Source organism: Megalobrama amblycephala, linkage group LG23 (assembly GCF_018812025.1).
Source record: "Megalobrama amblycephala isolate DHTTF-2021 linkage group LG23, ASM1881202v1, whole genome shotgun sequence".
NCBI classification, from domain to species: domain Eukaryota; kingdom Metazoa; phylum Chordata; class Actinopteri; order Cypriniformes; family Xenocyprididae; genus Megalobrama; species Megalobrama amblycephala.
The window spans coordinates 8,719,623-8,738,345 of NC_063066.1; the positions used below are offsets into that span (position 1 = coordinate 8,719,623).

At 37.3% G+C, this 18,723-nt stretch overlaps 2 protein-coding genes across 10 annotated transcripts in view; both read right to left on the reverse strand.

Annotated features, from left to right (window-relative positions):
• Positions 1-488: 488 nt before the first annotated feature.
• Positions 489-3,785, reverse strand: rap2c (RAP2C, member of RAS oncogene family). The gene is made up of 3 exons (XM_048176399.1): positions 2,849-3,785; positions 1,650-1,954; positions 489-1,171 (listed from the first exon to the last, which is right to left on the reverse strand). Exons 1-2 carry the CDS (start codon positions 3,119-3,121, stop codon positions 1,676-1,678), a joined length of 552 nt encoding a protein of 183 aa, XP_048032356.1. The 5' UTR covers positions 3,122-3,785; the 3' UTR covers positions 489-1,171; positions 1,650-1,675.
• Positions 3,786-8,022: 4,237 nt separating this feature from the next.
• The window catches only part of mbnl3 (muscleblind-like splicing regulator 3), a 53,282-nt gene continuing 42,581 nt past the window's right edge, over positions 8,023-18,723 (reverse strand). For 4 of the 9 annotated variants that reach the window (XM_048176675.1, XM_048176676.1, XM_048176671.1 and 1 more), the window contains 2 exons: positions 17,103-17,197; positions 14,184-14,340 (listed from right to left, as the gene is read on the reverse strand). In XM_048176675.1, the coding sequence (XP_048032632.1) occupies positions 14,323-14,340; positions 17,103-17,197 (113 nt within the window). In that variant the 3' untranslated portion in view covers positions 14,184-14,322. Of the gene's footprint in view, positions 14,344-17,102; positions 17,198-18,106; positions 18,209-18,723 lie in introns of all 9 variants that reach the window. The other 5 variants (XM_048176668.1, XM_048176669.1, XM_048176670.1 and 2 more) reach the window with 3 other exon arrangements.

The window sequence follows — 18,723 nt, forward strand, 5'->3', positions numbered from 1 at the left end:
CAGATGTGTATAAAACATTACATACAGTATATTAACGGCATCAGCCCTATATATTTTGTCCATGCAAAAATTTAAATCTTTTTTAAAACAGGTTTTAGTTGGGAAAGACCCACATCATCAGTAAGCAAACAGTGTTCCTCAAGCTCATCACGAGATCCGCAGATTTCAGACATTGGGTTTCTGCCACAATAAGACAGATTGTTGGGAACTGATAATGGCTGATTTCCAGGCAACCCAAAGGTCATTATCAAAAGCCTATTGTGAGGTATTGCATGCATCAATTGCGAGTTCTTTATTTAGTTGTTTTTGGTTTAAATGCCTCAAAAATGTCACTGATTACCAACTTTGGTATTTGTACATTTTATGTGCTTACAGTATGAATATTCACATTACTGCGATGAATGACCTTTAACATTACAAGTTTCTATAGAAGCAGTGGTGGAAATGTGTCAAAAACAAAGATTACAAGAAGAGACTGACAACACAGGTTTCAGACTGTAATCATTTAAGGCATCATCAATGCTGTACTTCAGAAACAATGCATACTATAGTCACAAAAAGCCAAAACAGCCAACGGAATATAAAAACGCAATATTCATCTATCTCAGTAATTAAAGACTTTAATAAATAGAGTATTAGGAGAGAAAGCATACATACCAGTAGTTTAAAAAAAAAAAAAATCAAGAGGGGGGGAGAAAAAAAGAACAGAAATGTTACATACTGAGGTCTCAAACCTGCATAATGGCTGTTACAGTTTAATAATAAGATATCAAACTTAATATGTTAAAAGAAAAAAACAGGGAACATTTACAACAGAGCATCTCCAGGGATATTATAGCCCTGAGCTGACCTGCTCGTCATAACACTTTTCCCTATATACGAAAAATAGCTATTAATAGCCCAAAAGTTTTCTGTGCTCCAATTCGCAGGCTTGAATTGTTTCCAGGTAACCAAAACATAACTTGAAGATATTGTATATGTGCTCTACAATCCAGACCCAGGAGGATTTGAGTTTTGAAGACCCTGCGATGATTTATTTCCGGGCAGCAAATTCAAGCCTCGGCCAGATGTCTTAAGTGTCAGAGTTCAAGGGGCTCAGTGGCACAGGTGTGGCTCAGAGGGTCATACGATCAGAGACTGGTTCAAAAGAGCGTCCGTCTGGATCATGTGTCTAAGAAACACAGAAATGAGAAATGTGCTGTGGTTACAAGAAATAGAAACAACTTTATATAGCATTACATCTATACATATGATACAATGGATTTTCTTTGGAATTTAACTTTCAAATAAATGACACCCAAGTCTGAAGTAAGATCATTTTCAATCAGCAAAACCTCCGAGACTGTAAAAAAATGTTTACATAAAGACACCACTGAAATGCCACATCTCCGGAACTCTATTTCCTGTTTTGCGACATCACTTTCCATTCAGGATGTTTGGATTTCCTTTTTCTTCACAAGGATCGTCCAGACAGCTTCATCTCAATGGTACTGGGATTAAGCAGTTTCACATTCTTGCTGTGATCCTGTCAGTCTAGAGCTTCTGTCCTCATTTATCTATACATTTATGTTTGGTCAGAATTATCACAACACAATTATATGTAAAAACAATAAAAAAAAAAAAAAATGAAGCATGATAAAGCTTTTTACCTGGAGTGAAAGTAAGGCCGGGACGTTCACTGCACAACGCAGGCGGTGCAGCACTGCTCTTGCTTCTCGGGCAAAGTGGTGTAGTTCATCTGCCTCACAATCTCCGCAAACAGCTCATCCACCATGCTCTTGCTCTTGGCCGAGGTCTCTATGAAGGGACAGCCCCACTCTTGTGCAAGGGCACGGCCGTCAGAACCAGCGACCTCCCGCTCTGACTCCAGGTCTACCTTATTCCCCACCAAGATCAGAGGCACCTTCTCAAAGCGCTTCACACGAACGATCTGGTCCCGCATTGGTCTGATGTCCTGCGGAGCATGGAGATAAGGGTGTGTTCATGGGAAACAAACGTATAAGATAACACACAGTTTAAGAGAAATGAACACTGTGATGAAACCCAAGTAGCAACAGATCTTTTCTTCTGTATTGTGATGTACCATTGAGTGTAAGAGATCATTAAAAAGGAAAAATGTAGGGCGGGGAATTGATTCTGTCCATGGGTTGTTGACTTGATTTTGAGATGTGGGAATGGCACTCAAAAGTGGAAACGGATGAATGCGAACTTGACGGGTGTGGTTTAAGCGGACAAAATGATTGGAAAAGTCCTGTATACGTAACCACAGAGAAGTGTTGTTTCACCAGAATATCCACTTATGACATTTTGATTACGCATATTGCTCACTGTAAGATCTAGCATGCACTTTAAAATGGGTGAATATTAATTTCATGCCAACTTGTTGAAGTTAGGGGCTGATGACTTTAAGTAGACATCTTTTTTCTGCTTTAGTGTATTAGGATCCCATCCAATTATGTTGTTCCTAATATATTGTGTTTATGATTTGTGGAATAGAATATTTTCCTTGTGAACATATGTAAAACAAAATGTTATGTGCATGTTTTGAATTGGATAATAAAAAAGTTATGATACAAATAGTGGGTGTGTGAGGACAACAGTGAATTTGAATATACTAAGTTTCAACCTGTTGCATGTGTCTCAAAACTACTTTTACTTATGATTTCATGTCATCTAGTTTGGCTGAAGTGGTTTAGGTTTCTAAATTACAGAAGTTCCTTTTTTCTAGAGTGTTTTTCTGCCCTCATTTGTGGCATTACGCAAGTAACAGTGGTCATAATGTCCTAATTTAAACCTCAAGTGCCTATTTGCTGAACTAGTATCACCAGATATGAGATGCAGCACTCACCTGAAATGACTGCTGATTGACAAGGCTGTAGACTAGAATGAAGCCTTGCCCGTTTTTAATGTACAGATCTCGCATGGAGGCAAACTGCTCGGTCCCAGCGGTGTCCAGGATCTCCAGCACCGAGGGGGACGAATCCACCTCGATCTCCTTCCTATAGAAGTCCTCGATGGTCGGGTCATATTTTTCTATGAATGTTCCGGTCACAAACTGGACCGTGAGTGCGGACTTGCCCACGCCGCCGCTGCCCAGCACAACCACCTTATACTCCTTCATTTGGTCTGATCCAGGCTTAATCTACAGCTAACTTCACCTGCTCAGCATCGGCCATAAAAACCTAAAAATACCACAGCACTTCTTATCGAGACGTTTTATGATCAAAACAACACCAGAGGAGCACTTTTCTCGGGTTCGAAGAAATCAGAAGCACAGATTCAACAGAGGAGTGTTTTATCTGAGTGAATGTCTAGCTAAATCCACAACGCCCCTCCATCTGCACTCTATCTCCATCGAGATCCGATCATCCGAGAGTTTATTAGCCACAGAGGCGATATAAAACACAAGTATAGTATGTAGTCGTGTCCATGTTTGGTGTCCGTGTGAATGAAGCGCTACATGACTAGCGTTAGCTGGCTAGTGCTTCTAAAAGAGAGCGAGGCTGCACTCACACACAAACGGCCCTTTCCTGCTTTAATACCGCTTCTGAGCGACGAATTTAATCTCCGGCTTCAGGTTTCTTGGTCTGAGATCATCAACTCATAGACGCTGTCTTTGAATCCTGCATTGCCTTCCCTTCTTGTGTCTCTTTCCCCCGGCCCGCCTCTGCATATCGGCCCAGACAGCAGCAGCAGCGGCCCCGCAGCGGAGCTCCTCTCACACGGTAGCGTGAACGAACTGTTCTTCCGATTCGGATCCTTTCAATGAATCAGTTGAATTGGTTCACGGACTGAGCGAATCAGCAAGGGTATTTGGAACCAAGGATTTGACTGACAGACCTTAAAGGATTAGTTCGCTTTTAAATTAAAATTTCCAGATAATTTACTCACCCCCATGTCATCCAAGACGTTCATGTCTTTCTTTCTTCAGTCGAAAAGAAATTAAGTTTTTTGATGAAAACATTCCAGGATTATTCTCCTTTATAGTTGACTTCAATGGAGCCCAAACGGTTGAAGGTCAAAATTACAGTTTCATTGCAGCTTCAAAGCGTCCTACGCAACCCCAGACGAGGAATAAGGGTCTTATCTAGAGAAACCATCGCTCATTTTCTAATAAATAAATAAATAAATAAATGAACAAACAATATAAGTTTTAACAATAAATGCTTATCTTGAATTCTGGCAGTGTAGACACTGCTAAGTGTATTACTGCCCTTCACAGGTTAAAGTTTGAACTAATTGTTATATACTTGCACTAGCATATTGTATATGACAATTTAGTTCAAACTTTGACCTGTGGAGGGCAGTAATACACTTAGCAGTGTCTACACTGCTGGAATTCAAATAGAGAAGAAGAAGAGAGCTAGTTCAAGATGAGCATTTATGGTTAAAACGTATAAAATGTTTATTATTATTATTTTTTTTTTTTTAGAAAATGAGTGATGGTTTCTCTAGATAAGACCCTTATTTCTCATCTGGGATCGCTGTAAACTGTAATTTCGACCTTCAACCGTTTGGGCTCCAGTGAAGTCCACTATATGGAGAAAAATCCTGGAATGTTTTCATCAAAAACCTTCATTTCTTTTCGACTGAAGAATGTCATCTTGGATGACATGGGGGTGAGTAAATTATCAGGAAATTTTAATTAGAAAGTGAACTAATCCTTTATATTAATAGCTGAATAGCAGAAATGTTACAAAAACGTGCAGGAAATATGTTTACAAATTAACTGTATGGTAATTTTATCAACACAGTTGATTTACTGTGCAAAACGTTTTCCCAACAGATATAGGCTAAGCAATAGTCATTTTGTTCTGAATTACTTTGATTGATAAACTGAATAATGACTGCAACAAACAAACTGAAATGACATACATGAAAATTAAATACTCGTTTTAGTAAAACTTTACATTTTAATATGGGACGCCAGTCAGAGGCGACGTCGTGACGCGATTACGTTATGACGCAAGGGGAGCGCAAAGTCGTTTTTCTGAACCGGTTCTATAAAATGAACTGTTCAAAAGAACCGATTCGCAGACATAAGGCGGGCCCCGTAGAGAAGCGCTTTTCTCTCACACGCCTCACACTGACCAATAAACATCCGCCGGAAATAACATCACTCTCACAATAAGTATTTAAAAAGTATAAACACAGGACAGCAATTTAGAATAGAAAAGAAGTTTAATTATTATTATTATTTTTTTTTGTAAATCTGAATGGCAATGAATAGTTATCAATAACCTGAAATGAATATAGCAGTATCTTTGAAAGCCAATTCTGATTCTAGGGGAATCATTGAAAAAAAATAAAAAATAAAAATAATAATAATAAAAAATACACACACACACACACACACACACACACACACACACACACACACACACACACACACACACACACACACACACACACACACACACACACACACACACACACACAGAGTGCTACTTTTCGGGGTACTTTTGAGATTACTTTTGACCTAATTTGTTTATTACATTGATTTGAATGAGATAATCTTGTACCATACTGATATAAAAATACCAAGAGAAAGAAAATATATTCCATTCTATTCCATATCAACAACATGATGTGCATTAAATACTACATTACATCAGGTACATTACCCCCAACTGCGGGGGGTTTGTGAGTTTAATGAAAAGCTATTAAGTAATTAAATCATGAAAATTAAAATAAATAACTTTAAATAAATAATCAAAATAAAACAAAAATAAAAAACTTGTCTCTCAATAAAAATGTATACATTTTAATGTGTTTGAAAGACAAAACCCTTCTAAAGACAGTCAAACATGGTTAAATGACTCACTGAGTGATAATTAATAATAATAATAATAATTAATGTGTTCATCAGAAGCTGATTAGATATGCAATCTTGCAATTTTATGAAAACATTTCTTAAAAGTGAAATGATTTGTGTAAATCCAGTGGTCTCAGTTATCAGTGATAGTCACATGACTAGTGGCTGGTCTGTGTGAGCAATTACAGAAACCCAGAAGACCTTCTGAACTTATATAAGCAGTAGACTTTTTCTATATAGAAAGGAAAATTTAAAATATAAGAAAGAATAGAATCAATGAATCATGAATAATTTACTGTCATTGTGACATTCTGATTACGTAATCCAGATTACATGTAATCAGTTACTACCCAGCACTGATATATATATATATATATATATATATATATATATATATATATATATATATATATATATCTCAAGTACAGTCCAAAAGTTTGGAACCACTAAGATATTTAATGTTTTTAAAAGAAGTTTCGTCTGCTCACCAAGGCTACATTTATTTAATTAAAAATACAGTAAAAAACAGTAATATTGTGAAATATTATTACAATTTAAAATAACTGTGTATTATTTAAATATATTTGACAAAGTAATTTATTCCTGTGATGCAAAGCTGAATTTTCAGCATCGTTACTCCAGTCTTCAGTGTCACATGATCCTTCAGAAATCATTCTAATATGCTGATTTGCTGCTCAATAAACATTTATGATTATTTTCAATGTTGAAAACAGTTGTGAACTTTTTTTTTTCAGGATTCCTTGATGAATAGAAAGTTCAAAAGAACAGCATTTATCTGAAATACAAAGCTTCTGTAGCATTATACACTACCGTTCAAAAGTTTGGGGTCAGTAAGAATTTTTATTTTTATTTTTTTGAAAAGAAATTAAAGAAATGAATACTTTTATTCAGCAAGGATGCATTAAATCAATCAAAAGTGGCAGTAAAGACATTTATAATGTTACAAAAGATTAGATTTCAGATAAACACTGTTCTTTTGAACTTTCTATTCATCAAATAATCCTGAAAAAAAATATTGTACACAAATATTTTGTACAATTGTACACATTAAATGTTTCTTGAGCAGCAGATCAGCATATTAGAATGATTTCTGAAGGATCATGTGACACTGAAGACTGGAGTAATGATGCTGAAAATTCAGCTTTGCCATCACAGGAATAAATTACTTTGTGAAATATATTCAAATAGAAAACAGTTATTTTAAATTGTAATAATATTTCACAATATTACTGTTTTTTACTGTATTTTTAATTAAATAAATGTAGCCTTGGTGAGCAGACGAAACTTCTTTTAAAAACATTAAAAATCTTAGTGGTTCCAAACTTTTGGACTGTACTGTATATATATATATATATATATATATATATATATATATATATATATATATAAATATACAGTGCTGGGTAGTAACTGGGTAGTCTATATAGAAAGTAACTTTCTATATAGACTTTTTCTATATAGAAAGGAAAATTTAAAATATAAGAAAGCATAGAATCAATGAATCATGAATAATTTACTGTCATTGTGACATTCTGATTACGTAATCCAGATTACATGTAATCAGTTATATATATGAGAATATATAGTCCCAGAATAAAATGCATGTTTGAGCTGTTTAAACTGAAAGCAACTTGCACTGATGTATTATTTTAAAATATGTCAGTGTCATTGTTTTGTCTCAAGATGCTTTTTTCTACGGCACGTTTATAAAAGCTACTTTAATGTCCTAATTAATCTAAACCCTGCCTGGCCATTAAATAATAATTAATATTATTTATAATAATAATCACCCTTTAATAAAGTCTATGTATTCAGCTATTGAGACAATATTTACAGACTATATAATTTACAATTCTATAATTTATAATACTAAAATTATAAAATAATAAGATAAAAATATGACAGTCAACGAGCTGACTAATAGTTTTTTGATAGTGGCAAAACCTAGGTCATTTAAGTGTGTGATCATGAAGCGGTCATCTGTTTCTGTTAGCGGACACACCCTGGGCATCCTTTTCAACGCAGACAAAAAGTCACAGCCGATGGCATTATCTTAACAGTTCAGCAAATGAACACTCTAGTTCTTAAACCCAATGATTTGTTTTGTCGACGTCTCTTCAGAGAGGTTCGTATTTGAACGCAACCAGGAAAGAAAAAAATAAAAACACAGCAAACACAGTCCAAAATTGCCTTTTAAGTGCTTTATTAAAATCAAACAAAAAGAACATAAGTCTTAAGTATGTATATATTCCATACATTTATATATTGCAAAGGGATTGACAAGAAACACAGTTCTTGAAGCACATACAAGCACGATAAGCTAAATAGAAAGAGAAGCATTTCATATAAAGAGTCAAAGCATTCAGTTTTATCTTGTCCTACAGTGGGAGAGAGAGGAATCTATTACATATGGCTTTGAAACAATGTAGACATTCTTTGAACGGTTCCACACACATAATAGCATTTACAGAGGCATCAGCAGATGCCTTTAAAGGGACATAACCTCTGCATCAACAAGCGATTTCATTTGAAACTATACAGCTTTGTACAACATTAATGTGATGCTCCGGTCTCGGTGACTTCTACACGTTAACACGAACCAATGACATTAGTGTTCCAGTCACAGAAATGACGATGACGTGACTGAATGTAGGGCACAGTTAGGTGGAAGTCTAACCTCAATGGCTTTCTTTACAGACCAGTCCTTTCACATCACACTGAATGTTTAGGCACAGGATAATGGACAGCAGAAGAGTGTTTGTTGATTTTCTCTGTCAAGCACAGTGGTAAAAGGAACGTCCCGTGTAGTTGCATTCGCATTGGGAACCTTAGTCTATGCTAAGTCCTAAGTGCTACCTCAGCTTTACAGTCAAAAGGCTGAGGACCATATTCAATTGGTCCAAAGGTGCGTCTATATGCAAGAACCTACAAAAAGACTCGGTCTCTCCCTCACTATTAGGGCAAGTGCCATGGCAACAAAATTATTGGCTTCCAAAGCAACTGTAGAGCACAGAATGTACAAGTTTTCTTCAACAGAGGGTTTTGTCTGGCGATTTCACGTGGGATTTTGAAGCAATTTGTTTGAGGATATCCTGTGAGATTTTCAGCTTTATTTGTTGTTCTTAGTGAATGCACAAGAATGGAAAATGTCCGTCAACAACCAAACCAAAAGGAAAACTGAAAACTTCGGTATTTTGTATAACCTGCAGCAATGCTTTCCAGCTGCAGTCTGATCCTGAGGTGCTCTTTATGCGCCCCGTGCTGCCCTTCCTGTTATCACACCCCCGTTTTACATTGCATCTAATGGGACTACACGGAAAACAAAACTGTGAGAATCGAGTTGGCCGTTCTTTGGTTTCTGGACTCGACCGCACCTCGGGATCAGACGCAAGCGACGTGCTTTTGTAAGCTACGCAAAACTACAAAGCCTTTTTTGACATCATTTTTTCTTTCGCAAAATGCAACATCATGCTTAACGATGAGAACGAGGGCATTAGCAAACAGAACAAACAACAAATTTCTCCGCGACACCCCGGCAAAACAGCTTCTATCTCTTTAACTGTTTACCTGTATCCCGAACAATACAGACATTTGATTTGAATCTGCTCTTCTACACATATATATATATATATATTTATTCATCTATGTATATTCAAAATAAATTCTGAATATTTTGACTCAGTTATGTACATAAGTGCAAACAAGGTGAATAACACACATTCGTACACCAATGGGGCGACGCGAGTCACCAGGTCCCAGCACAGCTGGGGTGCAGTCTGGGCGGGCCAGAGGGGGACAGAGACTTAAATCAGGGGCTCACTGTGGCTGATACCGTCCCGTTTCTGACATCACAGGGCTGCGCTATTTATAAAAACCAGAACGCACCATTGCGGATGCATCGCCAGCCCTTTTTGAACCAAATACGAGACTGGAAAGTCTTTCCCCCCCAAATTGATCCATCAGATTGGTTCAAAAGCTCAAATGCTGTTTAAGTAAAGATCTAAAAGTGATCAGCAACCCCAATAGAAAAATAATAATCATTACAACAGAAATAACGTATGATGTCTCCAAAGGGCCTTTGGACATAAAGTATCTCACAAGTCTGTATATATATATATATATATATATACGTATAATATATATATATAATTTTTTTTTTTTTTTTTTACAAAATAGTCAATCATCTCTTTTTCCAAGACAACTTAAGAACACATTCCCTTTCTGAATAAGTTAACGTTGTACATTATTTCACTTGAAGTGTGAAAAAATTCACAATTAAGATATACAAAGGTAGCCATGTTGTAGTTTTGTTGCCATAGCAACAAGAACTTACTATCATAGGTAACAATGAATCTATCATTGTAATACATACAAATGTGTATATTGATATATAGATATATAGATTAAGTAATTTTTTAATCTTAAACCACTAACTGCACAAACTATGATGTAGATTATTTAGATTATTTTAATTTCATGCGATGACAGACTTCACGATGTAAGGTAAGGAACCGAGTAACGCTAATGATCAAACTCAAACTACCATTGACGGCTTTGTCAAAACACACCGTAACATGACTGAAGTCGTGAAGATATAGTTAAAACAGGTACCATTAATGCGTGTCAATAAAAACTAGAATGATGATGATGATGATGATGCATTTGTAATACGTACACATAGATTATTCTAGCTAACTACTTTATGCAGGTATGCACACTTCTTAAAAAGTGAGATCTTAAAATCCTAAAGCCCCTGATGAGGCACATTGTTTTTTCTTTATCAAGTATTTCATTGATTCCAGCTGGATTGCAGTTGGAGAAGGCATAATTCTTTATATGAAAGAAAGAGAGAGAGAGAGAGAGAGAGAGAGAGAAGAGCATCTACACCTTGGCTGGGCAATGGAACTCAATTACAAAACACAATCCAACACATCAATAAACAGAAGAGATCCTTCCTAAAGAAATCCACACGTATTTGCCCCAGTATTTCTTAAAACAATCTTAAAACACATTATACAGAGATGTTTACAATACAGATATTTCAGATATAACACAGTATAGTATCATCTTGCTCTGATTTTGTGTTGTTTTAGACCACCATTGTATATCGTTTCATTTGTGTTTGGCCTAGATAGTGTGTGCTGATCAGCAAAAAAGGTGAAATGATGTTTTTAAGGGCTGGTTATCACAAACAAACAAAAATAATTCAGCTTTATGGCTCTCTCTTGGGGTTATGCTGTTGAAACAACATGGCTGTCCCAAAGGAGACAACAGTTTAGAGAAGGGTCTTTGAGATAAGTGATGATAAACACTTTTTTTTTTTCTTTTTTTTTCTCGGTTTTCTGTCTTTTTGTACATCAACAGTGGATGGCATTGGGAGGCTTTCACTTCCTTGATATGTTGAGAAAGGTTGTAGTTTCATTCGAGAGAAATGGTGAGACAGGCGTCCAAAACCTCTCGTGACATTCTCTCTGTCTTAAATGTCACATTCATTTATGCATGTAAAGGCCCGTGAGGGGCGGTAATGTCTTGTAAATGAAGCTTTGGCTGATGAGGGCCTTTACTAAGTACCCAGTCTGAAAATAATCAATTTTCTTTTCTTTGTTTGTTTGTTCCTTTAATGGTAACATGTCTACATGAGAGCTGCAGCTTTCAGCTCACAGTCCAAACAAGGATAGTATTCAACTGTCACACGGTCATCTACGCCCTTGCATTTTAGAGTCTGCCGACTTTTGAAAGTAAGGACACAGTCAGTGATTTAACCTTTTCACACTCTAAACATGAACACAACAAACACAAACTTAAATAGTCAGAAGTCAACCAGTTGTCTCTCTCAAAGTCAAAACGGGCAAAGAAATTCCAGTACGACGCTAATGGATTGCAGGCCTCTGTGTATCGTCTGTCTGACACAGTTTTCATGTTCCATCCATGGACGAACTATCAATAATATATTACTGCAATAATCTAATAGAGCTCTTGGTTGGCAAGGACTGGAACTCTATTAGTGGGTGCGCATGGTGTCCACTGATGCAGTAATAAAAACATCTGCTGAAAACTGGCCTACTCGCCTAATGAACGGTAACAATAACTGAGATGTTTCGAAACAAAGCACAAGATAATTGCTTGCTCAAGTGGCTTTACATTTGTTGCTCGAGTGGGCACATTTGCGATATTGCAATTTAAATCCATCTGGCTCATGACCTTGGCGTGACAAGGCCCGATTGCGCAGTCCAGTGATTGGCACAGGGTGACCTGTCAGGGAGTCATTGGCACAAAAGCAGTGCACTTGACATGTCTGTGCAGGGGGGCGCACATGGTGCTGAGTACAGCAAACTAATGGGAGAGATGCAGAATAATTACATCAGGTACCGGTCTGTAACTTCTAGAAAGGCTTTAGCATATCTCCTTGTTGTGATTGGGAATTTAACACATGTGTGCCAATCTGCTTTAAATGAGTGTGTATACAGCTAAACATGCAGTTAGAAGTGATTAAAGAATCATTTTGGCATCTGATGACCAGATCTTATAGTACTATGGGATGCACCAAACATGGCTGAACAAAGAGTGCAGACGAACAGACTGTCACACAGCAGGTGGGACAGAGCATAGATTGTGGCAGAGACAGTCCAGCCATCAGAAGGGGTTTGTCTACAAAAGACAGACACGGTAATAGGGTGAATCTCATGAAAATATGTCACGTTTCACATCAAAATCAGAACAATGAAAATCACATTTTGCATAAAAAAGATGAAGCCTCATTTTAGAACCTTTTTTTGCATTGCGACGTCATTCTCATGACAGTTTTAATTTTGATTTTTTTTGTAACTAGCACATGATTTTTTACTGTATAACTGCATTTTTTTGTGATATAATTATTTTTATTATAATTTTTTTTGTTAAAATTAGTATTAAATACAACCATGATGTATAAATACTTATTTATTGCGTATTACGGTAATGATTTTTTTTTTTTTTTTTTTGCATTATGGTAATGGCGATAGGAGGCTTAATGTTTTTCATTCAGTTGTCTTTTTTTCTTCTGCTTTTTGGGTGACATGTTTTCGTGAGATTCACCCAATAACCGTAGAAATGTGATACGTACTAATCATCGAAAAAACAAATAAATGTCATTATTTTTACAGTATCTGAATATCCAGGACATCAGGCGAAGGGTAAGGAGCATCTGCAAGAAAAACTGACTAGTCCAGCTGGAATAGAAAAAAAAGGTCCAGTTAAAATCTTCTCAATGAGACGTCTTTTACATCCAGAAGGCCTGCAATCAGACCTTACATTTCAGTGTGCAGCACACTTTGTAAAAAGAAGTGCTCAGATTTAGTCTGCTTAAGGCAGTTCTATTTTTAAAATGGAGGTACGAGTACGTGAACCAATCTTGCGTTTGACCATCTCGATGTGGAGCTTGAAATGCGAGGTGAGATACTTCAGGCATGAATATTAACACTTATCTCAGTAGACCAGTTTTAGCCTGTTGGACAGTGGTTAAATAAATAATACTCTTTCATGAGACCAAGAAAAACCAAGTCACTCACAACAACACACATCTCTAAGTCGACGGAAGAACGACACATTGATTCTGAAAGGCTACACAGGTATACTTTCTTAGTCTATGATAAAATGCAAGTCAGTTGTAGTACAGAAGAATGGGGAAAAAAGACGTCCACACACTTGTAACTCAAAGGCACGAACAACGACATTTTGAAAACCTCTCAACAAAAACCCTAAATCAGTATCAAGAACAGATTATCTTACAAAAGAACCAATTGTTTTCAAATAATCTTTTTTTTTTTTTTTCTACATTTTGAAATGTAAACATGAAATAAAAACGTGCCACGTTCATTAATTATAATTAAATGTGAAAGAAATTACCACCACCACAACTATGTAAAATATCATTAGCAGGTGTCGCTCTCACACGCTCTGTTGTCACATTTTACGACGGAGAAACATTCTGTCTGCTGATGATCTGTATCGGCTCCATCTCTTACCATACGTCGGCTCTGAAATCTAATGTTCACCTCCAGAGAATTCATTTTCTCATCTAATTGGTTTGCATGTATTCGTATGGCTGTGAGTTACGAGAGCGTTCCGTCTCCTGATTCAGCAACTGCACGCTCCTTACGTCTCCTTGCTTTGAGATGGCATGCTTCCTTATACAGTTGTAGGTCCAAATTTAAGTATTGCCTGTTTCAATGTCAACAAACCTCTGTCGACGCCAAATGAAGTGGGCATCTCTGATATGAGGATGAATGTATTGCCCGTTAAGGACTTACTGATTAGGCACATGTTTGTTGCATTCAATTTTCTGTTGTGTTTGGGCACACGTTGCATGAGTGATGGGCCTGATTAGGTTGTAGGATTGCGGGAGAGGCTTACTGGATTCAGCGTCATAGGCGCGGCCACCAGGAGTTTAGGAACGGGGCAGAAATGGGCCTCCATGGGAACGCACTGGAGGTCGATGGGGTCGGCGCTCAGTACCTCGGCGGCGTCTACTGGAAGACAGGTACAAATACAGCCCACAGATAAGGTAGTGAACCTCTTACGGTCAAACAAGCAATATGCAAAGAGAACATAGTCAATTCTTATCTACTCCGACATCAAACCCGCAGTTCGTTTCGAAAATGAGAAAAAGAATTACAAGAGAATGAATAAATGTTGTGCCACATCATCACGTAATGCATCGGTTATCTTGAGACAGTGGGTGCAGACCGGCGATTCCACGTTTGTAATTTTGCAAGACATATTTCAGCATAAAAGCAAGCGAAGCAGGAAATGAGAGCTGACACCTCAGGTCTGTGCAGCATTACTGGTATATACCTGTACTTTAAAATTACTATTAGATTATAAACTAGAGCTGAAAATAACACTGAACATCTCGGCAGCTTACATAATGCTTAAACGATTGTCCGCATTGTAGCTATTTAGGAAGTAAAACATAAACCGCAACTAAGGTTGGCCTCGTCAATTCGTGGCTCATCTATGATTCTGCAGGACACATAAACTAAACAGACTAAATGGCCTGTTTCCTCACATTTTGTACTTTGAAGCTAACTGTAAGAATAAAACAATGAAGAAGGAAGGACAAACAAAAATTCAGAGAACTGTCATCTGAAAACAGACACCCACATCCTATTTACAGAAAAACGCAGAGGACACGTATACCATCTCACTCTAATGTGAGCCACAGAAACAACTTGCTCCATGGTGAAGGGGGAAGAAAAGACAATGAACTTTTGAATTTTGGCATGTAAAGGAATAGTTCGTTCAACAATGAAACTTCTCTCATCATTTACTCACCCTCATGTTGTTTCAAACATGCAAGATTTTCTTTCTTCCGTGGAGAGCAAAAAGGAGAATTTTGTGATGAATCATTGCACTGCTCGTTCCATACAACAATAGTTAATAGTGATCTCTTAATCTCCAAAAATGACAAAACCCCATTAAATAAGACAATACCACTTGAATTGTACTTGAACAGATCCTTGATGTCTTTGATAATCAGATCAAACAGTTCACTGAAAAGAGCTGGCTCAATAGAAAAAAGATTAATTCAAGAATTACCCTGTTGAAAAAAACAGCATATGCTGGTTAGGTATGTTTTGAAACATGGCAGCTGGTTTATGCTGGTCCTTAGCTGGTCATGAGCTGGTTTAAAGGGTTAGTTCACCCAAAAATGAAAATTTGGTCATTAATTACTCAACCTCATGTCGTTCCACACCTGTAAGACCTTTGTTCATCTTCGGAACACAAATTAAGATATTTTTGATAAAATCCGATGGCTCAGTGAGGCCTCTATTGCCAGCAAGATAATTAACACTTTCAATGCCCAGAAAGCTACTAAAGTTATACTTAAAACAGTTCATGTGACTACAGTGGTTCAACCTTAATGTTATGAAGTGACGAGAATACTTTTTGTGCGCCAAAAAAACCAAAATAACTTTATTCAACAAAATCAAGTGATGGACGATTTCAAAACACTGCTTCATGAAGCTTCGAAGCTTTACGAATCTTTTGTTTCGAATCAGTGGTTCGGAGCGCGTATCAAACTGCCAAAGTCACGCCCTCCAGTGGTGAACCACTGAAATTTCGAAACACTTATGACGTAACAAAGCCTCGTTTACTGAAATCCTGTGAATTTGGCAGGACTTTTGACACGCTCCGAACCACTGATTCGAAACAAAAGATCTGTAAAGCTTCGAAGCTTCATGAAGCAGTGTTTTAAAATCACTAGATATTGTTGAATAAAGTCATTATTTTGCTTTTCTGGCGCACAAAAAGTATTCTCATAACATTAAAGCTGAACCACTGTACTCTCATGAACTGTTTTATGTCTTTAGAAGCTTTCTGGGCATTTGAAAGTGAAAATTAACTTGCTGGCAACGGAGGTCTCACTGAGCCATCAGATTTTATCAAGATGAATGAAGGTTTTACGGGTGTGGAACGACATAAGAGTGAGTAAATAATGACAGAAATTTAATTTTTGGGTGAACTAACCCTTTAAGCTGGTCAAGTACTGGTCCTAAGCAACTAGCTCCAGCTCAGGACCAACTAAGGACCAGAATATATCAGCTTAAACCAGCTGCCATGCTTCAAAACATATCTAACCAGCATATGCTGGTTTTTCAACAGGGTATTCAAGTAATTTAAGTATCTAATCAAACAGTTCATTGAAAACTACTGTCTATCTTATCATATAAACTATCATATAACTTCAGAAGACTTGAATACAATCATACAGGCTACTTTTCTTTATATGTTCACTATGAACTGTCGTTGTATGGAAAGAGCTGGCAAACAATTCACCATTAATGACTAATATTGTGTTCTATGGAAAAAATAACAGCATACAGGTTTGGAATGACACAAAGGTGAGTAATTAACAACAGATTTTTCATTTTTGGTGAACTATCAGCAGTTGTTTGCTCTAACACACAGTGAAGACACGGAAACAGACAGACAAAGATGTGAACACACAAACATGGTGGAACTGGGACATTGTGCTAAAGAGGTAAAGAGGCTCCTCACTGGTCCACAGAAAACTCAGTGACTCAAGGTCATCATGTTCTACCATTCTGGATCAGAAAATAACTCTCTTTACTCAAATCTCACCTTCAGACATTGCATTTTGATTTTAAAGATTTTCTTTTAAAACATATATATATATAAAAAGTTAAAAAAGCATTATTGTCTGTGGACCAGAGTCGGATGCCAAACAGCTGTAAAAAGGAGAGGCCAAAATGAAGGGGCAAACCTGGTTGGAGGTGGCTGATTCAGCAAAAGGAACATTGGTGACTGGGGTCGTAGCCGACGAAACAGTGGAAGTGGTGGCACCGTGCATCATGGGAACTTTTTTCAGGCGAGTCAGACAAGAAACAAGGGAAGGGGGAAGGTGGAGGGGAGGAGGAATGTTATGAGTACCATGACATAATATGCCAGAGGAATAGGCTGAGTCATGGCAACTACGTCTTCATGTACTGCAAAGATGATGTATTCACTCAAGAACAAACATGCAAACTTAAAAACACTTTGATTTATTACGTTTTAGCTTAGAGAGTTTTATCCCATCACAATTACTTTTAGATAAAACTACTGAGAAACCTCTAATGGGCAAAATAAAACATGGCCGTCATCAAAATCACACACTTTTGGAACAGACAGGAATGTCTGACTGTCATATTTTGATGGGGGCCGGAGAATGGATAAATATACAGTAGGGGAAAAGCAGGGAATGTAAATATGAAATTCATTCCCGTCCAAATATTGCCTTAAAATAATATGACCCTTTATGTCTTAGCTTTTATTTTGAGTTAACCTGATATTTGACATAATCGTTCTAAAACACCTGTAAATATGAATTAAGAGTTTAGGACTATTAGTAATAAAGATAAAGAGATAAAGGTCATATTATATGAAAAACTGCAAATTAACACAGCATGATATGTATACAGCAAGTGCATCACAGATGTCAAATAATGAGATAAGAACTAAAAATACAGACATGAGCACAGGCACACACTGGCACACGCACTGGTTCAACGCAGATCTAGCGTTTTGACAGGATTGGTCAATTTGTTACCCAGCTAAACGACTGTTAAGGACAAATTTAACTTGGCCGGCTAAAAACTGGGTTTCTGTTCGGGACTATTTACACCGACTGTGGCCAGAAATGGGAGGGGTGATTTCTACCTTTCTAAACAGGTAAATGGTAAGGCTGTGTGTGTTTGTAAGGGGAGGGGACCTAGACTCTACCCTCACCAGGATGTCCTGACAGGTAACGGCTTTGGGGGGCCCTGCAGGTGGTCCAGTCTCGCCTCTCCCAGCGGCCATCTGTCATTAGGCCTTGGGGTTTGAAAAGGCCTATAATAGATTTAAGGGGGTGAGGGAGAGGAGAGGATGAGGAGGAAAGGGCACAAAGAAAAAGGAACCAGTCTTAATGAGTCACGCTGAAGGCTTTGGCCTTGCTTATTTGTGCCCGCACTGTGCCGTCAGCTGCACACAAAATCACACGCACACATGCAAGAACCAAATGCACACGTCATACGCTGAGCCAAAATAAAGAGCAAACGATAAGAAGCGGTGAAAGCACACAGGTTGGGTGTAAACACAGTGACAGACAGGACAGGGTCAGGACTCTAGTTTGAGGCCTCATGAGGAAAATGACTGTGTAAGGTGCACATGTTAAGCTGTCCTTGTGCTTTTCAGTACATCTTGTATTGATGTTTTTAGGTGATGTTTCTTCGACTATGAGCACTTTTGTTCTCCTGAAAGTCATGAGCATTTCTACCACATTCCAAATTATGTACTGTGTTTAAAAGAATCCTTTGGTGGAAATGAAGGTGATGGAAATGAAATTTGAATCATTTTAAAAAATA

Coding starts and splice junctions, on each gene's coding strand:
- rap2c (XM_048176399.1), bottom strand. CDS start 3,121: ATGAAGGAGTATAAGGTGGTTGTGCTGGGCAGCGGCGGCGTGGGCAAG. Junction 1,955..2,848: donor TCAATCAGCAGTCATTTCAG/GTGAGTGCTGCA, acceptor CATGCTCCGCAG/GACATCAGACCAATGCGGGA.